This window comes from Montipora foliosa, chromosome 1 (genome assembly GCF_036669935.1).
Source record: "Montipora foliosa isolate CH-2021 chromosome 1, ASM3666993v2, whole genome shotgun sequence".
In the NCBI taxonomy this organism is placed as follows: domain Eukaryota; kingdom Metazoa; phylum Cnidaria; class Anthozoa; order Scleractinia; family Acroporidae; genus Montipora; species Montipora foliosa.
In genome coordinates, this window is record NC_090869.1 from 38,839,298 (window position 1) to 38,864,297 (window position 25,000).

General features: G+C 41.5%; 3 protein-coding genes and 1 non-coding gene across 5 annotated transcripts in view; 1 reads left to right on the plus strand and 3 right to left on the minus strand.

Moving 5' to 3' along the window:
- LOC137997932 (something about silencing protein 10-like) overlaps positions 1-439 on the minus strand; it is a 26,526-nt gene extending 26,087 nt beyond the window's left edge. Inside the window, exon 1 of the mRNA XM_068844264.1 lies at positions 310-439. Within this exon, the coding sequence (XP_068700365.1) occupies positions 310-326 (17 nt within the window). The 5' untranslated portion in view covers positions 327-439. The remainder of the gene's footprint in view (positions 1-309) is intronic.
- A 43-nt stretch (positions 440-482) lies between these two features.
- On the plus strand, positions 483-21,335 carry LOC137997953 (uncharacterized). Its single transcript, XM_068844297.1, has 8 exons — positions 483-621; positions 2,400-2,477; positions 2,981-3,190; positions 3,589-3,723; positions 11,880-11,943; positions 14,994-15,061; positions 16,706-16,800; positions 19,679-21,335. Exons 1-8 carry the CDS (start codon positions 565-567, stop codon positions 19,797-19,799), a joined length of 828 nt encoding a protein of 275 aa, XP_068700398.1. The 5' UTR covers positions 483-564; the 3' UTR covers positions 19,800-21,335.
- Trnai-gau (transfer RNA isoleucine (anticodon GAU)) lies at positions 4,912-4,984 on the minus strand. Its single transcript has one exon. It is a non-coding gene; the product is annotated as a tRNA-Ile (tRNA).
- LOC137997941 (uncharacterized) overlaps positions 21,253-25,000 on the minus strand; it is a 14,905-nt gene continuing 11,157 nt past the window's right edge. Inside the window, exons 6-7 of one of the 2 annotated variants that reach the window (XM_068844275.1) lie at positions 23,796-23,962; positions 21,253-23,520 (exon numbers count right to left, since the gene is read on the minus strand). In XM_068844275.1, the coding sequence (XP_068700376.1) occupies positions 22,266-23,520; positions 23,796-23,962 (1,422 nt within the window). In that variant the 3' untranslated portion in view covers positions 21,253-22,265. The remainder of the gene's footprint in view (positions 23,521-23,795; positions 23,963-25,000) is intronic. The other variant, XM_068844285.1, reaches the window with a different exon arrangement.

The window sequence follows — 25,000 nt, forward strand, 5'->3', positions numbered from 1 at the left end:
ATTTCCAAGACAACGGTACTCGGTTAGCTGTGCCTTTTTCTAAGCGGCCAGTGTACATGTAACGTAGCGTGCAGTACATGTATCTTCCCAACAACAGAGTATTGTTGTCACCTTTCATTTACATGTTCCTGACAATGGCCTGGCTCTCTTCGATCTCCATTTTTTCCCATTCCAGGAAGGTTGAAGGGGGAAAGATCTCATGTATATACCCACCACGTGAAGGAGACCCATATGGAAATTACTCTTAGGGAACCACGTGTGCGGTTTAGGTTTAGTTTTTATTGCGACTGTACTTCCCCTTAAACCTACCTTTTTGATCGAGCCATGACAGCAACGTATTTTACACAGTCTAATGCCCGTAAATCACAACATTTTTTACGCAAACATGCTCTGTTCTGCTTTGCAGATCGAAGCCGCCATTTTAGAAATCCGAATCCATGAGCATACGTTTCTTTGGATAACCACTGAAATGTACGCGGGCGTTTGTTTGGAAAATGGTGGAACTGCCGGTGGAACTTTGTGTTGAGACGGCTGTTGAGACATCGTTTTCATTTTGGGGCACAGATGGTATTTGATAGAGAATTGCATGCCATCACTTGGATATTTGTTATTTTTCCTCTGGTAAGGCTGCCCAAAGGCTTATTGGAGTAACTTCTGAATACTCTGTCACCTTTTTTTAGCAATTTGGCGCTGTCACAGCGTTTTGGGTTCTCCCGTGTTATCTGTTCCCCCGAACACTGAGCACTAGTGCTGTGTGTTCCCCCTTCCCTCCCTATAGAACATTTAAGTGCTACGTGTTCCCTTCAAAATTGCCGACTTTAGAATACATCAAAACAAAAAGAAATATAAAAGTAAAGGAACGTAATCACGCCATAACGATAAGTAAGATAGCAGAATATGAATACAGAAAGTATCCTAAACATTCACAAAAGCTAACCTTAGGACTATAAACTTTTGCTTAGGCCTAAGTTTATATTTTTTTGGCATGTTTAGGATACATTCTGTATAATAATAAAACAATGACCTGTGACCTGTAAAAAATCGAGCACTGAAATGTTCGGTGGGGAGGGAAGGGGGATCACACAGCACTAGTGCTCAGTGTTCAGAAGAACAGATAACACGGGCGAACACAAAATGCTGTGACAGCAGTGTTCTCCGAAGAACAAGCCACAACACAATACATGGCTAGTGCAAAAAATGTGGCAAAAAGAAATAGCGAGCCTTTAGGTTGAGAGATCAACTGACAAACATACACTAACCGTTTGCACTCATCCAGTGTTTACATATTTATCGATAAAGTGTTTCACTCACGTGATCAGTAACCTTGTTTTTCCAGAAAAACAGGAAAAAAATTGCATGATAATAGAGCTCAATCCCGGGGGATTAGTTAGGAACAATTCCATTTTGAGGAACACCAACATGGCCACCGTGACGTCACATGAAAATGCTCTATTCATTCTGCACCACTCACCTACAGTATGCCACGTAACACTGAACAAAGCAACATCTAATTAAGGCTCGCAACCTGAGGTGTTGACTCATGCCTTTCTCCTTCCCTCTTGGGCAAACTGAAGCCTCCCCATATCAGACGTTCCAAAGTTCCCGATTTGATGTGTTGCCTCCCGCTCTGCCAATTTTTATCAGATTCTCCCAATTTATCATGTAATTCGGAAAACAAGGAAAAAGATTGCTTGTCTTAATTATTTTTTTGTGATCTGAGAGTGAAAAGTCTCCTATAATGTTTCGCCCAATCTCTCCATTGAACACCCCATGTTGTGCTGACTCACAAGGCCAGCAGTCTTACTCCAATGAGCAGCTCCAAAAATGGCCGACAAGTGAGAAGAATGAAGATCTTTTAGCAAACAACAAAAATGATGTCAAAATGCAGAAAGTGCCACTTGAGAGAAACTAAATTTGGGACATTTCCTATGGGGGATGATCCCCGACCCCCCAAACAGACTCCCGCCTTAAGCACTTAAAAGATACTCTCTATTTTCCTTCAAAAGGGGCTGGAATGTCTGCCATATCTAAGCCCAGTTGAGTAGTAACTATTCAATTTGCACACATGAAGCTTTTTTTTTTAAATAATTGCCAACGAGTCAGGCCTTCTGAAGACAGAAGGCCTGGCGAGGCGGCAGCTTATAGAGCCGCGAGAAGATTTTTAGGCGGACGAAATCTCAGAAGCGCTTCAAATTTAATTGTAATGTAGACCAAAAGCTGTAATGTAGACCAAAGCGATCAAATATTGACCGTAGCGATAACCAATGAGAGTGCCGCATGAGTACGCCGCGTGATGTTTGCAGCCGCCAGATCACGCAAGCTTGGCTCGTTGGCACTTTAGCGACAGCTATAACTAGTAAATATTATAATATAATGTTATCTCTGTGTTTTTTTCTTAGTTGGTGCTTTTTACATGTGAGACAGACACTCATTGTTCACGTCCTCTTTCAAGGATTGTGAGAAATCAGCTTCAAGCGGTATGCCATTATTGGTAACAACAAATGAAAACTAGGGCATTAATTTGCCTCATTTAGCCAGAGCTACATGTACCATGTGTGGGAGGGGCGGTGGCCTCATGGTTAGTGTGCTCGACTCTGGATTGAGTGGTCTGGGTTCGGGTCCTGGTCGGGGACATTGTGTTGTGTTCTTGGGCAAGACACTTTACTCTCACGGTACCTCTCTCCACTCAGGTGTATAAATGGGTATAAGCGAAAATGCTGGGGGTAACCCTGCGATGGACTAGCATCCCATCCAGGGGGGAGTAGAAATACTCCTAGTCGCTTCATGCTACGGAAACCGGAGATAATTGCCGGCCTGATGGGCCTTCCTAGGCTCGTAACAGAGACTTTACCTTTACCTTTTACATGTACCACGTAGTTATCAGGCGCTTGCTCTTTTGATCTTTACAACATGCCTACATGTAGATGCTGTTGGGTCAAGGACAGTATATCATGCATAATCTATTATCCAATTTTTCCAGCACGTTTTTAGTGTTTTGGAGTCAAGGAATCAAGAATCCCATAGTAAATGTCCATTGCACCCATCCAATGATTTATACAGTGTACAAGAAGGACACAAAATCCAAGAACATGGTACTAAATGGGTCTGTAACTTCTGTGGCAAGGCATTCTACAATGAAAATTACTTGGATAGACACTTTGACAACAAACACAGTGATAGGCTAGTTAAGGTAAGAGTGTCTTCACGGTGGGTGTCACATCTGTTTCAAACACAGAAACTTTTTTAAACAGGAAAATTACTTCTGGGGGCTATGATGCACTCCTGAGTTCTGTTATACAAGGTATAATTTTCTTATTCACAAACAGACACTTCATGTTAAAGAGGGAAATTTGTTAGTTATTACATTACCTGCCAATTTAAACATGAAGAAACACTATAAAAGGGGTTGCTTCAGTCTCTGTTTTTCTTCAAATTCATTCAAGCACAACTGATAATCCAAGATGGTGACCAACAAACGGCAACCCACAGATGGGACCCTAAAAAGATACTTTGCAAGGTCACCATACGTATACATGTACATGTTCCATACAATCTCACGAGTCTCTTATAAAACTTGTTTTTGCCCAGGGTTCAACTGTTTGCTTGGCTGACTTCTGCGACATCTTCAGATGTGAAGTGTTTGAAAACAAAAGGTCAGATCACTTTTGGGAAAAAAAACTGTGCAACGAAGACAGAATGCATGTACACAGGAAACGGTGTGAGGTATGTCTACATGTGGGTACAACCATACTGCTGTAAGCTGAAAGATCTCAAATCGTGGAGTATGACAACACTTATGAAGAAATGTCAATGATAAATATTATGTCCGTAGTTCAATAAAACAATAAACCTTTCTTCAAGCCCTTTCCTATCACCTTCCTCCCTATCCAATGCACGTTTAAATGGCATAAAATAGCAAGGTAGGTTTTTAGAACCCCAAACCAGCATTCTTTTTGAGGGAAGGTTTAGTTTACATGAGAGTTGGAGATCAACTCCATGCAGCCAGCACCAAACTACATACAGTCGTGGTGTCAAATTTCAGGGACTGTGAGCCGAAAGTTTGTTGTTGGCTGACTTGCTGATTCGGAACTGGCGTGAGTTCGTAATGTTGCTGGTGACTGAATAAATCACAGGTGTTGCAGGTGAAATGGATGTACTTTGTTTTCTTGCTTTTTTCGACAATCAACAAACAGTACGACCTTTGGATTCAATGACAAGGGTTATGAACTCAAACAAAGTGGAAGTCCCTAAAGTGCTAAGTACTATGAGCAAGAACACAATTTTTATTTTCTTTTGATTTCAAAACTATGGTAACTAAACACTAACTGATCGAACTTTTAAGCCTTGATTTCAAAAGACACCTGTTTAGTTTAACCGGAATTTTCCTGTTTATTGGTCCACCATTTCCAACTTCAAAATCGTGAGAGAGCTGGATCGAGGAGAAAATGATGTCAAAGACTCAATAGTTTGAGAATGCAATGTGTGTGTATGTGGCTGAATTAGTATTCAGCACGGAAAGTTCGGGCTTTCAGACATTTAAACTCGTGTTTTGCACAAACAATAAGCTGCGTTTACACACTGAAATTTTAAGCCAGTGAGTAAATGACGTCACTTTTCCCTGGATCCAGCCCTCTGAGGTGCAATCGGTCAGTTTCGAACTTGAGTAATGGCGACCCGTCAAATCCAAAACTTACACTCAAAGTAAATAGCCTTTGGATAAAAATCAAAGCTTAAAATTTTGCCAGTCAAGTGTTGAAAGTGATTTTTTTATCATGGTAGCACTTTCAACGATGAAATGATATACGAAATGGATCATATATGTGAACTGCGGATATGAAATCAAGTGAAGCTATGATCCTCGCAGTTATGAACGCAATTTTTGCAATTGCGTAAAGAAGCCTGAAAATTTCAGGACTTCAACGGGGTTTGAACCCGTGACCTCGCGATATCGTTGCGACGCTCTAACCAACTGAGCTATGAAGCCACTGACGCTGGGAGCTGGTCATTTGTGGGTTCTAATGTTCCCGTGAGGAACGAATCAACGATGAAATGATATATGAAATGGATCATGTATGTGAACTGCGGATATGAAATCAAGTGAAGCTATGATCCTCGCAGTTAAGAACGCAATTTTTGCAATTGCGTTAATTGCAAAAATTCAGGCGTACCCAACAACCATTTTTGACAAAATTGTTCATATAATGTTGCAGCAACTATTAGAATGTTTCTACGTCAATCTTCGTTAATATTTAACGTTCGTGGGAAAAAAAATACCCGCTCTTCACTGCCAGCGAGCAAGAGTTTCAGGAAATAAAACTCCCAGCCAGCCATCGTGTGAGACGGCTTTTAACCAGCCAGCATATTTTAAAATGCGAAATGACACATACTGCCAGCCAGCAAGGTTTCAACATCAATAGTAATAAATAATTACATAATAAATGAAAATTAATAGTAATAAATATTAATAATATTAATAATAATAACAATAATAATAATAATAATAATGATAATAATAATAATAATAATAATAATAATAATAATAATAATAATAATAATAAGCTGTACTTACAGTTTCTCGAAAGAGAGGCCCTCGCTAAAATGTAAACTTGGGAAGTAGTTGCAGAGCGATCAAGATGACACGTAAACAAATAACAACACAATGAACACAGAGTCAAAATGTTAGTACAGTTTCTTTTTCCAATAATGTTGCACTATAACAACTCGGCATTTAAGGACGTTCCCGCGAAAATTATTGTTGCTGTTTCAATCAAATGGAAACCATTCCCTCTCTCCTTTTCGCGAAATGTAACGATGCTGACGATGAAGTGGTAATCACATGCCAAAAATGCACAGTAAATTCATTCTTTTTCGCGAAACGTAACGATGCTGACGATCGGGCGGTAATCGCATGACAAGAATGCAGAGTCAATTAATCTCTTTCGCGAGAAGTAACAATGAGAAGGTAATAACATGCCAAGAATGCCAGTAAGCCATGGTCGTATATGGTCAGAGAATCACGGCAAAATTTTCACACCAGAACTAGTGCAAAGTTTCACAGCAAAACCCATGGTCGTGTGTCGTCAGACAATCACCGCAAAATTTTCACACCAGAACAGGTGCAAAGTTTCACAGCAAACGCATGGTCGTATGTGATCAGACAATCACCGCAAAAGTTTCACACCAGAACTGGTGCAAAGTTTCACAGTAAAAGCCATGGTCGTATGTGGTCAGACAATCACCGCAAAAGTTTCACACCAGAACTGGTGCAAAGTTTCACAGTATAAAAGCCATGGTCGTTTGTCGTCAGACAATCACCGCAAAAGTTTCACACCAGAACTGGTGCAAAGTTTCACAGCAAAAGCCATGGTCGTATGTGGTCAGACAATCACCGCAAAAGTTTCACACCAGAACTGGTGCAAAGTTTCACAGTCAGCCATGGTCGTATATGGTCAGACAATCACGGCAAAATTTTCACACCAGAACTAGTGCAAAGTTTCACAGCAAAAGCCATGGTCATGTGTCGTCAGACAATCACCGCAAAATTTTCACACCAGAACAGGTGCAAAGTTTCACAGTAAACGCATGGTCGTATGTGGTCCGACAATCACCGCAAAAGCTTCACACCAGAACAGGTGCAAAGTTTCAGAGAAAAAGCCATGGTCGTGTGTCGTCAGACAATCACCGCAAAAGTTTCACACCAGAACTGGTGCAAAGTTTCACAGTCAGCCATGGTCGTATATGGTCAGACAATCACGGCAAAATTTTCACACCAGAACTAGTGCAAAGTTTCACAGCAAAAGCCATGGTCATGTGTCGTCAGACAATCACCGCAAAATTTTCACACCAGAACAGGTGCAAAGTTTCACAGTAAACGCATGGTCGTATGTGGTCCGACAATCACCGCAAAAGCTTCACACCAGAACAGGTGCAAAGTTTCAGAGCAAAAGCCATGGTCGTGTGTCGTCAGACAATCACCGCAAAAGTTTCACACCAGAACTGGTGCAAAGTTTCACAGTAAAAGCCATGGTCGTGTGTGGTCAGACAATCACCGCAAAAGTTTCACACCAGAACTGGTGCAAAGTTTCACAGCAAAAGCCATGGTCGTATGTGGTCAGACAATCACCGCAAAAGTTTCACACCAGAACTGGTGCAAAGTTTCACAGTCAGCCATGGTCGTATATGGTCAGACAATCACGGCAAAATTTTCACACCAGAACTAGTGCAAAGTTTCACAGCAAAAGCCATGGTCATGTGTCGTCAGACAATCACCGCAAAATTTTCACACCAGAACAGGTGCAAAGTTTCACAGTAAACGCATGGTCGTATGTGGTCCGACAATCACCGCAAAAGCTTCACACCAGAACAGGTGCAAAGTTTCAGAGAAAAAGCCATGGTCGTGTGTCGTCAGACAATCACCGCAAAAGTTTCACACCAGAACTGGTGCAAAGTTTCACAGTCAGCCATGGTCGTATATGGTCAGACAATCACGGCAAAATTTTCACACCAGAACTAGTGCAAAGTTTCACAGCAAAAGCCATGGTCATGTGTCGTCAGACAATCACCGCAAAATTTTCACACCAGAACAGGTGCAAAGTTTCACAGTAAACGCATGGTCGTATGTGGTCCGACAATCACCGCAAAAGCTTCACACCAGAACAGGTGCAAAGTTTCAGAGCAAAAGCCATGGTCGTGTGTCGTCAGACAATCACCGCAAAAGTTTCACACCAGAACTGGTGCAAAGTTTCACAGTAAAAGCCATGGTCGTGTGTGGTCAGACAATCACCGCAAAAGTTTCACACCAGAACTGGTGCAAAGTTTCACAGCAAAAGCCATGGTCGTATGTGGTCAGACAATCACCGCAAAAGTTTCACACCAGAACTGGTGCAAAGTTTCACAGCAAAAGCCATGGTCGTATGTGGTCAGACAATCACCGCAAAAGTTTCACACCAGAACTGGTGCAAAGTTTCACAGGAAAAGCCATGGTCGTGTGTCGTCAGACAATCACCGCAAAAGTTTCACACCAGAACTGGTGCAAAGTTTCTCAGCAAAAGCCATGGTCGTATGTGGTCAGACAATCACCGCAAAAGCTTCACACCAGAACTGGTGCAAAGTTTCACAGCAAAAGCCATGGTCGTATGTGGTCAGACAATCACCGCAAAAGTTTCACACCAGAACTGGTGCAAAGTTTCACAGTCAGCCATGGTCGTATATGGTCAGACAATCACGGCAAAATTTTCACACCAGAACTAGTGCAAAGTTTCACAGCAAAAGCCATGGTCATGTGTCGTCAGACAATCACCGCAAAATTTTCACACCAGAACAGGTGCAAAGTTTCACAGTAAACGCATGGTCGTATGTGGTCCGACAATCACCGCAAAAGCTTCACACCAGAACAGGTGCAAAGTTTCAGAGAAAAAGCCATGGTCGTGTGTCGTCAGACAATCACCGCAAAAGTTTCACACCAGAACTGGTGCAAAGTTTCACAGTCAGCCATGGTCGTATATGGTCAGACAATCACGGCAAAATTTTCACACCAGAACTAGTGCAAAGTTTCACAGCAAAAGCCATGGTCATGTGTCGTCAGACAATCACCGCAAAATTTTCACACCAGAACAGGTGCAAAGTTTCACAGTAAACGCATGGTCGTATGTGGTCCGACAATCACCGCAAAAGCTTCACACCAGAACAGGTGCAAAGTTTCAGAGCAAAAGCCATGGTCGTGTGTCGTCAGACAATCACCGCAAAAGTTTCACACCAGAACTGGTGCAAAGTTTCACAGTAAAAGCCATGGTCGTGTGTGGTCAGACAATCACCGCAAAAGTTTCACACCAGAACTGGTGCAAAGTTTCACAGCAAAAGCCATGGTCGTATGTGGTCAGACAATCACCGCAAAAGTTTCACACCAGAACTGGTGCAAAGTTTCACAGCAAAAGCCATGGTCGTATGTGGTCAGACAATCACCGCAAAAGTTTCACACCAGAACTGGTGCAAAGTTTCACAGGAAAAGCCATGGTCGTGTGTCGTCAGACAATCACCGCAAAAGTTTCACACCAGAACTGGTGCAAAGTTTCTCAGCAAAAGCCATGGTCGTATGTGGTCAGACAATCACCGCAAAAGTTTCACACCAGAACTGGTGCAAAGTTTCACAGCAAAAGCCATGGTCGTATGTGGTCAGACAATCACCGCAAAAGTTTCACACCAGAACTGGTGCAAAGTTTCACAGTAAAAGCCATGGTCGTGTGTCGTCAGACAATCACCGCAAAAGTTTCACACCAGAACTGGTGCAAAGTTTCACAGCAAAAGCCATGGTCGTATGTGGTCAGACAATCACCGCAAACGTTTCACACCAGAACTGGTGCAAATTAAGTTTCACAGCAACGTACGTACGACAATCCTTGTCGTCGGTCATTCTGAGCAAATGCTTGCAACAAATCTCTTTTCAGAAAAAAATACGTTAAGAGCCTGTCCACTAGCGGACAAATTTAGAATTTTCTTACAATTGACAAAACGAAAACCGAAATTTGTTTCCTGTCAATTTTTTTTTTGAACACTTACATCCCAACTAAAGAGAGACTGTATAGAAAATTTGTAGTTTGCAGTTGGTCAAAATGAGCGATCTTTCTCTCAACCTTACTCTGAGAAAAAGAAATATTCCTCTACAACAGATTATTGACAAAAAAAAACACTTCAATAGTTTGTCCAGTTTTTGCCTTTTGTTGGCAGTGTTTTAGGGTTAGCATCCGAATTTGAGCGTTGGTGATGACAGAATCTTTGTCAAAATAAAGAAGTCTTACGCTATTGCGAATAGGGCCAAAAAAGTAAAATAGCGATCTTAATTTCCTAACATAAGCAAAACCTTGAAAACATTGCTTGCGCTGCCCCAAATGGCCCGGAGATGTTGCTTCAGTGCATTTTCTTTTTAAATTGTACGGTTAAGTCAGAAATCCGTGAAAGATCATATCCAGAGAGCGTGGAACAATAAACAATCAGTGTGGCAGATCCGCGAAGTCATAAACGGAAACGTTTATAAAACGTGAGATTGCATGAAAAGAACCCTCGTTGGCCTTTTGCAGCGGCAGAAACAAAAGTCGGACCGGATCAACTGACTCCGACCGCTAGTCCACGACGGATCAACTCGAACCGACCCGGATCAGAAAACATAAGAAAGAAAACGGAAAACTAAATTCCAAAATTCGCGAGATCAGAGGGACAAACTTGTAATAAGGTTCACTCCATTACAACTGATCATAAACAAACTTAAGATGAAATTAGGGTAAACGAACAATCGCTCTTTATCCCTCAGTTCAGCTACATGGCTACGTGGCGATCTCAAATACAATTCACGGCACAGTCCACCTCAGTGAGCGTTGAAATGCCACATTTCAAGGCGAAAAGTTGCTCTAGCCTTATGTAACAGTGAAAATGGACTCTCGATTTCCATGGAAAATTCGGTCTAGTACGCGTACGAAGAAAAAACATGAAATTCTCTTACCGTTTGCGATCTTCAAAGATCAAAAAGATATCTGGCTAGTAGCTCAACGCCCTCAAAATGACCGCAATTAAACGACGTTTCCCGCCGCCCCGATCTATAGGATCTAAAGGAAGAGTGCATTTAAATAAAACTTACTTTTGGATTTCTTCCCCTAAAACAACGTAACAATTTTTTAGCTTCTTGTCCTCTTTGAAGCAAAACCTTAGGCTAAATGAGACGTGTTCATTGTATTAAAATAGAGACCATTGTCAAATAGTTCCAACGGAAAATTCCAGCTTACCCAATTACAAACATACAGACTGGACATATGAAATAAGATTTGAATATGTTCTGCTAATGTTGTGCATTATTCAGCGGAAAGACTATGCGTCTTCTATCGGCAGAGAACTGTTTGGAAAAAACATTTCCACAGGCGTTTCCTAAACTGACTATATCAGACAAAAAACGCAACATTTTGCTTACCTTAACTTTTAGCTGACTTCACAGATACGGATCGATCAGTGGCCAGTAGGCGCTAACTAGACAAAAAAACCCAGCAATCGAACCAAACAAGCAGGAGGTTTCTTCCAAGCTACGATAAGATTAATGTAAACCGAAAGCGAAACCGGGCAAACAAGACGTTTAGGCAAACAATACGAGACCGTCAGCGGTGCTGTGTGCTCAAATCAGTGTGTTGAAACTATTTCGCAGGAATTCACAGCATGGTATGCCTTGCTTTATTGCATACTCTTAACATTGACATTAATTAGCACCATGGATAGCACAAAATATTGTACTGGCAAAATACTCAATGAGGGCGATTTCAAAGGTATTTGCGCGAGATCGCGTTTCGCCTTTCTCGCGTGGCTTGATTTTCACACTCAATTGCGATATTTCTTGTTTACAAACATTGACGTCACATTTCTTTTGATATTCAAATTTGCCAACCAAGGAACAAAAGAAGTCATTGTTTCAACAGCCAATTGGGTTCTGGTTGGCATATTAATGACAATAGGTGACGTCACGAGAAACATCGCTCTTAATTGCATGTTTCGCTCGCTCTACTATCCCTGGAAAGTGAGGAACTATTCATCAGTGCGAAGATAGATAAATTTTTTTATAGTACGGTTACCACGAGAAAAACAAACTCTACAAACTAGAGATTTTCTTATCTAGCCAGAACCCGCGTTGCAACGTAATTTCCCAGCAAGCGTGGTGTTTAGAAAGACTTTCCAGCAAGTTAAGTAGCGAATGTTCAATTTCCCAGGCAGCGCAATTAATTCTGCCCTGTAGAACGGGTATTTTGCAGAGCTCCGTTGGGTACTCCTGAAAATTGCGTTCATAACTGCGAGGATCATAGCTTCACGTGATAGTAGCACTTTAAAAGTTTTTTTTTCTTATATTTCAGACCTTGATCCGCAGCTGCCTACCACAAGCCAATTTATCAGTTGAACAAGAACTTGAAATTTATGGTTGGTAAATGCTTAATAATAACAACCCAGTCCATGCCCGAAAGTCAGTTAATTAATAATCCATGAGCGGAGCAACCTATGAGGTCAACGATAAAACGTTACGTGAATGAGCTTTTAAAGTTGATAAAACACTCAAGACCTCGTCATAATTCTCTATATTAAGCACACAAGTAAGGCATCACTGGGGCTAAATTGCAGAGTACCCTGCATCTTATTTGCATTTCATTGAATAAGAATAAGCTCCATTGTATTCCGACTCGTTCTTCAGAGAATGCCGCCCAGAAGAAACAATAGTGGTCACTGGTGAGGTGTTGCGGGGTATTCTGCAATTGCTCCATAGCTTGTTTTCTTTCCTCTCACAATTTGAAAAATTGTTCGGTCTCCAGAGGGGCACGCTTTTTGTGGAATGCTTTTGAAGCCGTTTAATAAACTTCGCGTCTAAAACCACTCTGCTTCGCCTAATGGTTTAAAACACGGTTAAAAAAACTCCTGCTTGTTTATTAAACAGTTACTACTGTACATCACCCCACTGAGGATTACGGAAGATTTTAATTGGACCACAAATTCCGGAAATCTCATTTAAAAGTTAAGGGAACATACAATTTTCGCAAAGCAATTTGCAAGTTTTAGGCTAAGCTATTTTTCGAGGAATGATTGTTATTTCAATTAATCCTTGCTAATTAGGTATTGTTATGTTAGCTTTGTTCTTTTGTTGTGTGGACATTTATAATTTCGGACCTGGGACCCGTTTCTCGAAAGTCCCGAAAAGCTATTTGTGAAACTGCCAACCGCTTGTTTTGGAAAGCCGATGTTTTAACATCTTTTTAAGGTAACAAAAAGAAAAAGGACTGTAAAGTTTGACGACTTAAATCCTCTCCGTTCTTGAGATAAAAAAGGAATTGTGACACCCGAAAATGGCCCGTAAAGTTTCGGGACTTTCAAGAAACGGGCCCCAGGTATATGAAAGACCTACCCAATTTTCTGCTTGGAAGTGAAATTCATGAAGGACTTCATCGATTCTTCATTTTGAGACCCTATTTAAGAGCTTAAGCGTGGGTTCACGGTTTCGATACCTTGCGATCATACTCTCGTTGCTGGGCAAGAAGAAAGAGGAAAGACTGGATGATGTATACTACGGAAATCACCGAACCGTGGAACGGGCCCGATTTTTTGTATTTCAACCATTCCCAATTTCTTTGGTTAATTTCACAAATTCGTTAGACGCGCCACACAGATTAGTGAAGTAAGGCAGGACGTGTTTATTAACCAGGAAAAGCCACAGATAGTGATTTGAGGCAAAAAATAATCCAAGACATCGTGTAACGTGGAGGCGACTTTATCACATCTTTTTTTTTTTTTAACTTTTTTTTTTTTTTTGCTTGATTCCTTTTTTGTATTTGGTTTGTTTTTAAAGGCTTTTTTCGAGTATTCTTTTATTCCTGTATTGAGAGGAATAGCAATGGAATCCCCAAACGGTGCAGTTAGGCTAAGCGAGTTGTAACTCCTAAAGCCCACAAACGCTCTAGACAAGAATGCCACTAATGTTAACGCCACTGTACATGTTGAGGTCCTCTTCTCATGCAAAGTAAAAGAAAAGGCGACAAGTGGACCGCAAACAGAATAACTGTACAATGGACCATCAATCGTTCTTGAATTAAAAAAAATCGTAAATTAGTTCAGTGGTAATTGGAGAGAGCACTCACCTCCCACCAATGTGGCCCGGGTTCGATTCCAGGCTCGACGTCATATGCGGGTTGAGTTTGTTGGTTGTCTTCTCTGCACCGAGAGGTTTTTCTCCCGGTACTCCGGTTTTCCCCTCTCCACAAAAACTAATGCTTGATTTGATTTCAGTTAATTTCGTCAGTGCCCCCAGTTAGCGCTCTTGTGCTAAATCCATCGACGCTAAATTTGTTATTAATTCATGCACGCGCTGCAGGCCTACAATTTTAAGCTCACTCACTCACTCACTCACTCAGACAGCCCCGATGACAATATCTCAAAAATCGGACCCGTCGGTTCAGTGATTTTCGTATTACTAGTATGCAATATTTCGTTCGGTTGTTTGGTGTTCTTGGAAAGGCGCTCATACCTTCAACAGCCAGCCAAAACCGCAGTTTGGACTGATTAGCACCCCACGTTTCCTGTACTTTTTGAAGGTTCGTGCTCTTTTATGCTCTTAGCCTAGGAGCATTAGAAAGTCCATTCCCGTTCCCAGATCCCATCTTTTCTCTTAATCGGCGGGGCCCTTGCACGAGAATGGAGAAATAGGATTCTAGGACTTCCAGACTTTATATATGAATCGTCAATAGTACTGAACATAGCGGCGCTCAGAAGCATTACATTCGAAGGCTGGGAATCTCTATGTGAAGCATTAAGTGGCCTCAGCTTGGAGAAGGTGTGCTTTCGTGTCGAAAAGAAAGAAGCAATAAGTAATATTACCGCGACTGCGCGTATTTTTGGCTGTGGCCAGAGTTCATGTTGTTGGTGCTGACCAAAAGGATAGTGGGCTTTGGTGAGAAGAATGGTTGTCGCGTGAAAGGCTTCGACTTCTTAGTGACGAAGGGCTTATTCTCAAAGCGCCACCAACGGACGGATGGTAGTCAAACTTTTAACAGCCCTTTTGGTAAAACCAAGCTTTTTCTTTCCTGGTCCTTGCAATTCTTGGATCCCTCATGAGTAACACGAGCGTAACCCCTCTTGCGATTGCGCTTCGTATAATTACAAACTGGAACTTTTTTGTCAGACTCTGCATCAGCAATGACACATCACGCCAAGAGAAGTGAAGTACAACGTTTCCTGCAACTTGAATGCCAGTGCGAGACAACGTCCGCGAAACATTCAACAATGACACACCTTGGAACGGCCAAAATCGTTGTATACGAGTTGCAGTAACGACAAAGTGCATTTTTTTCAACAAATTAACCACGCTGTTGGTATAATTACATTACGCGATGAATTGTGCTATTTACAGGAAACGTTGCGAGACTCAAAGTTTTAAGAAATATTGTACATTGTAAAAGCACCATCATGTATTTTTCGTTGATCTTCAGATGCGATCGGTGCAAACACATGTTCACTCTTGAACTGCAAAGATTACTGGAAGCCTCCAAATGAAATGGTAAGAACGTGCTATTCCCCTTGTTGCTCTTTCGAGTTTTCCGCTTTCTACTTTTTCCTCTTAAAAGCCCCGTTTACACGAGCAAGTTTTTTTTGGCCAGGAATAATTGCTCGTTTAAATAGGTTAAAATTGACTATTTCCTTGACGAGGAAAAGAAGTTGCAAAATTCGTGTGTGGCTTGCAGCCAACAAACTAATTTTAAATAAGACAAAAACTGAATTCCTACTGATTGTTTCCAAGTAAAGGTTGGATTGCATCCCATTTTTGGAGTGTTAAAGAGGTGTATTATGGGATTTGAGAAAGTTGAGAATGCTGAAAACCTGAACTGGGGAGAGGGAGTGGAGAAGTTGGAAAGGTTGGAATTCTAGATCCGGCAGGTATTGAAAGCTAGAAAAGGTGTTTTTCAACGGGAGTATCTCACCAATTTTGCAACCTGTTGTAGCATGCTAGCGTTTTCCTTGTCAAGGAAAAGAGTATCAAGGATGAAATTTGGCAAGGAATATTAATTTTAATGAGATTAGTTCCCTGAGTCAAGCTCATGCTCATTGCTGTCAAAATATACAAAATGGCGGCTAAAACGAAAGCAACCTTCGACGAGCTAGGGACTGCAACGTGTATTCGCTGAATAACAAGTGTTGCGAGTACAGGCTAAACTTGTCAAGGAAACGTGTTCATCGTCTGTACTATCCAGAAAAACTTGTTGATTATTTACACGAGAAATGATAATAGACCTTTTCGGCTTGTACATTTTGTTTTCCCAATACAGATCATGTGATAATACTCAGGAGGCTTGGTCCTTTGTGTTGTTCATTAAAAAGAGTGCATGCAGGCATATTCATGCTTGCATGCCCTCATTTTAATGAGCGAAACAAAAGACCAAACCTCCTGAGTATTATCACATGATCTGTATTGGGAAAACAAAATGTACAAGCCGAAAAGGTCTATTGTAAAGGGAGACATGTCAAGGAAAACTTGCTCGTGTAAACGGGGCTTTAGCGTCGCGCCACAGTGTTCCGTTTCGGCTGACCTAGTCACTAGTCAAGAGAGAAAGCGACATTCCCTTGTTTCTAATGCGACCCCTGGCCTTCTTACCGTTAAGTAATCTTTCCTTTTTTTTAATTTTCTCCTTCAAATTAAAATTCCCCAAGAGTCAAAACTGTCCGACCTGACCGGCGGGTCTAATTTGCAGGTCGCGGGTTGCGGGTCATTGTTTCACCAATACAAAAAGGATCCTAAACATTCATAAAAGCTAACCTTAGGCCTAAAAACTTTTGTTTAGGGCTAATTAGGCCTAAGGTTAGCTTTTAAGAATATTTAGGATACTTTCTGTATTGGTGAAACAATGACCTGCAACCCGCGACCTGCGACCTGCAAATTAGACCCGCCGCCGACTGACTAATGAAGATTCTATTTCGTTCTTTGCTTTGCAAGATACTCGATTTTATTCACATCGGAAATCATAGAGCTGTTGTCTTCTGAGTTTCGAAAGTGGTTTCATTGCGTTGTTGGTTCCTGTCAACGTCCACTTCTTTTGTGATTGACCTAAAACATTTTTTTCCTTTTTATTTGTTTGTTTTACTTCACTCAGGCGAAAAGTTATGCCAGATTTTCCAATCAGTTTTTATGCAATTTGTTTTTTTCCAGATTCCAGCGTGGAAAATCATCCTTTATTCTGTGGTGACACCATTTTTCTTAATGGGACTCATCGTGTATTACTATGCCATAAGTGATTACTACTTGTAAGTGCAGTCATATAGTAAAGAAGCAACACTTTTTATTTTTATTTTTATTTTTATTAACAGCATTCGTTGAGATGCAGATTGGTGCCATCTTTCAACTTTTTTAGTTGGCCTAATGACAACTCACAAAAAATGTAATTTGTGATAGTTGTAAATTAGTATAAATTGCTATTTTGCCGGCATGTATCAGCGGCCTGGTGAGCCAGCTTAGGTTCGCAGTGGCTTGTGGGATTTAGGTTTGTACTTTGCGGGCGTTAGTAGGCTAAGGGTGCCTTTTTTTGGAAAAATCCAAAAACGGATTTGCGATCTAAGATCAACGGATATTTTAGCGTAAAAAAAACGCAACATCCGAAAAAGGATTATTTCCATGACAACGCAAAGAAACAAACCCAGAGTTGCGTGCAATTTGAAAAACAAAAAAGATAGCTGCTAACTGGTTTGTTTTGGAGAAATTCTTCAAGGAAAACTCAACCAGAAAAAAAATACCTTAGCGATCGATAAAAAGAAATGACGAAAATTACGCGTGCTAAGGTACAAATCGATTACCGGGGGTATTTTTCCAGTTTACTTTTTTAGCTGTAGGAAAGGTGCTAACAACATTATTGCTGTCACAAACTTTTAGTGTAACTTCTGGTGTGAAATTTGCAGGAAACCTAACTATTTTCGACCTATTCGTGTCTTCGATCGTACGGTAAATATGGCGCGAGAAAAACATTTGGGTGAAACTGTCATGTACCGTATAGCTCTTGTGGATCATTTTTGCATGGAAAACCGCTTGTCAAAAATCATTTTTTTAAATCCTTTCCCAAAAAAACGCAGAAGTGGTGAATCTCAAAAATCCGGATTTAGATTTGATCCGAAATATCCTCCTCGAGTGTGGCCGGATACTTTGGATTCATGATCCGGTTTTTGGATTCAAGAATCCGTTTTCGGATTTTCCCAAAAAAACGCACCCCAATTCATTTTAAGGTAAGGCTTCGCCGCATGCACAAGTCCTGTCTCGTTTAATGCTCTATCGCGCTGCAGCAGTTGTTTCATGCCTTCGTTAGGCTGTATATTATAGCGAACAAATTTCTAGTCTCTAAAGAGACTGTGGTGCTGCGTCGGTGGGAGAGTGAAACAGGAAAACTTTGTTTTATCAAACGTGTTGATAAAGGTTGAATTACCACCGTGAACGATTTGGAAAGCTGACAGAGCGAATAGATGAATTTTGGGTGTTGCTGTTTGTTATGCGGGTGTGGAAGAGCTTTGCCATTGGTGTAAATATGGTAACATGAATTTGTAAAATAAATTAATGATATTAGAGGCGTTCATTGATACCGTGAGGATAGAGTTTACCTAGTTGAAAGATGAAATTTTGTTCCAGATTCTTACGGCTCTCTGTGTTCCCGTGGTGTAAGGATAGGCTGCAAATTGTCATTTTGTGGTGGGAGTGATTAGGAAGATTAAAATGGCACGCATCTGGTTTTGAAATATCTGTCGTCTTTTTTTTCTACATCTCTTGGGTGTTTGCGAAAGCGGTCCGCCAATAGACCAATTCGGCTAACTCAGTGTTGTACCCAATTAAAATCTTTTGGGAATAGAACGTTTTGTTCCAAGTATTACCATATCATTTAAAATAATGTGAATGCTACATTATCATGCAAATGCAATACACAAAGCATGTTAACCCCTAGAGATTTGAATTGGGTACAACAATGAGTTAGCCGAATTGGTCTATCTCATCCTTGTTTCGCCTATGTAGGTCTTCTTACATAGTGTGCAGGTTATGCAATAGATGACATTTGCGGAGATGCATGTAAAATGCATGGTCAGTGATTTTAACGGATCGATTCGGTCCTGAGATCTTAACCATGTTAGCAATATAAGAACAAGTTTTTCATCCACATCCGCATAAATAAAAGGACAAGTTTTGCATCCACACCCGCATAAAAACCAGCAACACCCACAATTCCTCTTTTCGCTCTGACGAAGGGCTAACGATTGAAACGTCATCTTTTCAAATCGTTCACGGTGGCAATTCGACCTTTATCGACACGTTTGATAAAACTAAATTTTCCTGTATTTGATAGCGCGCGTTTAAGTCGTAAATAGTGTTTTTCATGAGAACACAGAATAGCCTAGAACCCGAAGGGTCGCACCACTGCCTTGGTTGGGGGTACACGTACCTCGGTTTATTCTACCTGCTGGATTATACAGATTTTCGTGTCCGGCTCTGGTGCTTTGCTCTTCTTGATGTATAAATGCTTTTGTACCTATTCCAATGCTAAATAAATGGCACGGTGGCTTGGCTGGCCAACGCCATATCATATAGCTCGAGTTTTCGGTTGAGCAGTGGAGGCAAAATGAACTTGCTCTACAGGATCGTAATAATTGCTATCCTCATCCCGGGTAGAGCGATTTTCAATGGAGAGTCGTAAAACCAAAACCAAAGTAATTACTTTGGCCAATCAAAAAGGACGGAGACAATCCAGGTAAACCAATCAAAACTCGAAGTAATTACACGTAGCCGACACAAAGCGCGGGAAAATGTGCACTTGCGAACCACGATTGGTTTTGGTTTCACTTCTGATTGGCTGAAAAAGTGGCTCGAGAACTTTGAACCAATCACTGAGCGAAGTAGATGCAAAACCAAAGTAATTCGCTAATTACTTGCGACACTCAATTGAAAACCGCTCTATTCTACAGGTAAAACGGAGAGTAATTGCAGAATACCCGGCCATTCGAAGAAACGCATCTTCTAACCGGCTTAGCTAAGTGGCTATTTGACCGCGTTACTGGGCGAGTTCACAGTTAACGTTCAAACGCGTAAACTGTAGCAAGGTAGAAGGCTTTAACAGAATGAATGAATAATTCAACAATATTCATTTTATTTCAGTGGTGACTTCCCTGTGGAAAGTGAAGCTTCAGATGACGAAGAACGTAGGTTTTCATCGTGGAGGAACTCCGGACAAAATGATCTGAGAAGGAGATACACAGGCCGCCCACTGATGTATTAGTTCGGAAGAGAGGATGGATGATCTTCTTTATTCATGACCTGTGACCGATGGTCGTTTTTTTCTTCCGAAATATATCGCAGGAAATTACAAGCAAGGCAGCGGTGCAATGACAACTTCAGGTGCGAAGGGACGTTTTTATCCCGTTCTGCACTAAAGAGGCCTGAACTAGATACTACAATCGGAAAACAGTGGAAAGTGGGTTAGAGAAAAAGACTCTAAAAAGCCAACAAACCCACAATCCTCGTTATAATTGTTGAGCCAGTTCAGGGGAAATGTTGAACGGAGACATGTGCAGCTGGAAGATAAACAAGTAGGGGATCGGGGGCTTAGAAACGTGCCTTGTAGCGTATCACATGCAGGTAGAATCGCGTCCTATGTTAAATCTTGTTTTTCCTTAGTTGAAACTGGTTTAGCCCAAGTTAAAACATAAACTCTCAATTTAAAATGGGTTCAAACTAGGAACTCCTTACCTACAAACTATCTTTGGAATAATTCGGGCAACGAGCCTCGCTACTGAATATTCCGAAAAAAAATGTTAATCGGTAAGCACGGTAGAGAATTTAAGGAAACAAAAAGGAAATAAGGTTAAGCATGCTACAGGATGATGACAAAAATAACTGTCAATAGAGCATCGCCTTAAAAAATGATTGTTATATAGCTGAATTTTTACCCCAGCAGCGCGCTCTCTCATTGGTTACTTTGAGGTCACTTGACATCTAACACTAAAACTGTTTCCCGCCAAAAGTCTCTGAGCGGGCAACAGTGCAAAATCTATGACGTCAGAGGGTAACAGTGCACTTTACCCACGAATGTTGACCGACGTTGCTGTTGCTGTTGCCGCTGCACGTTTTTCTTTTTGTGCTATATAACAAATCACTTAATGACTGGTCCCCCGGGAAACAGTACATTTTGTTTCCCTCGAATCTCAATGTTTCTCTCGGCTGCGCCTCGGGGGAACATTGAGATTCTCGGGAAACAAAATGAACTGTTTCCCTCGGGACCAGTAATTAAGTGTTTATTGTTGAGTTACCTGTTTTGTGTTAGGCCATCCCCTTTTTTTTTTCGTTTACCGTTGGATGCGTTTCCTGATGTTGGGTCGGTCGGTTGGATTGAAAAAAAAAAAAGTCATAAGCATTCTCGGAATCGGAGGCCTGCTACCCCAGCATCATAGCTGTGGAGCCAGGAAAACAACAAGACGTGAACCCAAAATCAATATGGCGGAAAAGTTGGGAAAAAGGATCAACCACCGAAACTCCTATGTGACATAAAATGGCTTAAAAACGACGTTACCAATTTTTTTTTTTTTTTTTTGGGAAAATGCCAAACATTTGGGTCGGTCGGACGACGCTAAACGGAGAAAAAAAGAGGGGATGGCCTTAGAATGGAATCAGGCACTGAAGATATCACATCATTTGACAGTTCAAATTTTCATTAGCAAAATCTTACTTCACCCTTCAATGACAATAGTTTAATCTTTGCCGTAACTATAAATACACTTTCAGCAAGTTTCTCATAAAATAAATCTTCAAACGTTTCTCTCGTGGAATTTTCGTTTTGAGAACGAAGCAAAAATTAATGTCTTGGAATTAATGTCTTGGGTCCCTCAAAGCCAACAACCTTGTGTTCCTATCCCGGGAAAGCTCTCCATTCCGCCAGCGGGTTATCTCTAGTCTCCCCAGACGACATAAAAAAATTTTTCAAGGTCCCAGAAAACGCCGGACTGGGGAGCGATGAACGCCATCTGAGAACGACATCGCTCGTCAGCAGAGAGAAATCGGACCTTGGAAAACCCACTTCGGTTCCATCAGACCCTGGGAAAAAAATCTCTAGCTACCAAGGATATTTCTCGTCAATTTACACCAGTTTAGATGAGAATAAAATGGTCCTTTAGACGATGCTGTATCTTGCGTTCTGTCCCAAACCAATAAAGTCGCCGACGATCTTGTAGTAGGTATAAGGAATTAGCGAGGCTAGTATCGAGATCGTACAGCTCCTAATGCATGCGTTTCCCGCTTGAAGGACCACTTTAAATTCCGAGTTATAATGGGACTGCTCGCCCGCAAGCATGTCGTAACACATCAGTGCATATCAGCTCAGTTTTACCGCACCGGAAAACAACGCTCTATCACAAAAGGAACTCAAATTGCGGAAGCTGTTTTTAAGTTTACCATCCCAAAACTGAAGTCACTCTGAGAGAGGCATTCGAAGTTCAACTTTTCTCGTCATGTTAGTATGTCCCAAAAAAGCGAATGTCATTTAACGAAAGTTCCGCAGTGAAACAAGCCAAAGAACTGTATCCTTTCCGGAAGTGATGCGCTCATCACTGACTCAGAATTTTGCAGCGGACTTCAATTACGACAGCCCCGCAATTCCTTATTAGCATGCAAACGTTTTTACTGTCCTTTCAAGAGTTAAACTTTGGTATCTTGCTGTAAAGATAAACAACTTATCTTCGTTTCTAGGCTGTTATCTCCGTTTAGGTCGTCTCTTAGCGGATTTACAGCGGCCAGTAGTGGTACGGCCCAGGTCCAATGGGTTGACCCCTCTGACAGCTATGCTCTCATCTGAGGTTAACCGCGTAAGAGAAATTTTGCGCTGCGAGAAGTAACTTTTTCCCGATTTGATGCCTTTATTTGCGGCATTTTCAGTGGCAGAAGTGTCAATTTTTTTCTTCGATGCTTTAACGTCACTTTTACACGGAGGGTCAAAAGTTCTAGCTAATTCGACAATGTCGTAACACTCCGATGCTTTCAGTGCATACTGATTTCGAAGAGACTGGATAGACCTGGCCATACTCCGTGGGATCGTGTACGACACTCTTTGAGTTACCGTTGGTCTGTGGCTGCACGCTTCGCATTTCGGCCCCGACGTTTTTTTGGTTTCTCCAAGCGCTTGAATGTTCACGGCGTGCGGTGTATTGGTGCGCTTCGTAGAATTGACTTCACCTCTTGAAGACTTCGAGCTCGGGTTGCGAGATCGGACCTTATTTAGGAATCTCGCTTCAGGATAAAGCGAACCTGGGATGAATGAAATTCCCATCTGATATCCGCTATTACGAAATGTCACCACGCTATCAGAACCATCATCAGAAACAGGACTAACGTGGTTTGATGAGCTTGTTTTCCCAGCCGACGAATAGCGTTTTAGTCTATTGACAACTGATTTTGCTCGGTAAAGCTGAGGCGCATTCACTTTCGCGGATTGCGTCCTAGAATTAGACGCCCCATTTGAGACTTGCCGGGGAAGTTTTTGTGAATATCCTCTAACAGACCCAACACCCGCCACTCCCTCCTTGACTTTCTCATCTTTGTACATCTCCCAAAGCACTGTCTCTTCTTTCAAATCTTCCAACTCTTTCAACCTGTACATAAAAGGGTCAATTTTCTTCGAACCTCTAAAGCAAGCACCCTCAACAGTTTCGTCGACCCACGTCTGCGGATAAGGGTCATGAAACCTGAAGTCATGATCCTCAGGAGAGAGCTCATCGGGGACAAAAAGCTTAATGAACTGCGGATCGCTCCTTTGCCATTCCTGTTTTTCTTGCAAGTCAATCTCAGCCAAGTCACTTTCCAATTTCTTTGGATCGATGGTTTTACCCGTGGCACGTTTAGTGCTACTGCTGCTGCGAGAGGAGGGTCGAGTAGACGGAGAAGGAGAGGAAACACGAGAAGGAGGAACGGACGAGGAAGGGTGCTGCAAAGGTACAGGGCTGCTGACTCTCCTGTAGAAGGAAAAGATCAAGTCAAGGTCTCTGAAAAGCTACAATAGCTTGCGAGCGCAGAGGCTACTGAAAAGCGGGTCGTCTTAACTGTGCCTGAATGGCTTTCTGTCTTAACGAATGAAGTATGAATTAGATTTTGACGTTGGTGTTGAACAAAATATGGTGTCATACTTCTCACAATTAGACCATCTTAGCCAAAGGTACGAGGTGGTCACAAAAAAGAGTCGTGTACAGAAGTGTCCTTATGTCATTTGCCTAGGAGTGTGGTTACTGACCTTTCTTGTTTACTGCAAGGTCTTGCTAGGTAACTTGAGCAACTCGGTCCTAAGTCATTACACGGTTCATGAGCCGCTTCAGTAGCTGGTATCTCTCTTTTGCTCATCGCTACAGCTAACTGGCTGCGACGCAGGGCTGGACTGGCTATTCCATTGTCCATGTGATGCTGTAGAAGGAAGAGTACCCAAAACAGAAAAATATGAGTTTCCAGCCTTGACGCGAAATCTCCTATTGAAATTAAATGCGATAAAAATAGATTATCCAGACTTGTATGGGGACAAGCAAAAAGGTATGGATGAGGGAACCTCATTTGCCAATACAAAGGACTCCAGCAGGTAAGGGCAAAAAAACTGAGAAAACAGAAAAGTGAAAGACGCATTTCGTTTCTCCGCATACAATTAACACGCTCTTATGAGCAGATGCCGGAAACTAAAATGTCACTTCCAAGTTGCTGTGATAGGAAAAATGCGGAGAATTTATCGTCTTCGAAAATCACCGGCTCTTAAAAAAGAGGCTTGAAGGTGTCCGGGTAACATAAAGCCTTTTACCGGACCGGTTCAATCGTTTTCTGGTAACATTCAACTGACACAACGTCAAATCCAGCAAGGAAAGGAATCGAATGGAGACTTTAAAATGAAGCATTAAAAATGTAACCCTAATGAAACAAACGAGCGTCTCAGTAGATCTCGTCTACCTGGTTAGTTGAATCAACAAAAATCAAATATTGTCCATTGCGAAATTTGTCAAGTATTTTATGAAAAATTAAAACTAGAAAATAGCACTCACTGAACTGATTTCGAGCCCAAGAGGTTTGCAAGTCTAGTTGATGGAGTTGATCCAAAGTGTAATGTTTAAAATACAAGTTGTAGATTGAGAGAAAACTGTCATAACATAAACTGAAGATTCATTAAAAACAAACTTTTCCTTTGCAAATTGCATTTGTGGATTCCCGTATTCTATTATGCTTTCCATTAGAAGATTGTTTAACTTCAATAAACAGGCAACTGTACATGCATCTTGCAATGTACTGTACTGTACTGTACTGTACATCAACACCGACCTGAATTTCACAACTTTTGGGCCTGAAAAGTCGCTAAAGGTAAATCTAAAATCGAGTTTCAAAACGAACCCGTGGCAGCAAATAAGATCCGCCTGATCTTGAAGAGGCGCTGTTGATAGATCTGAAACTCTATGCAGTCGAACT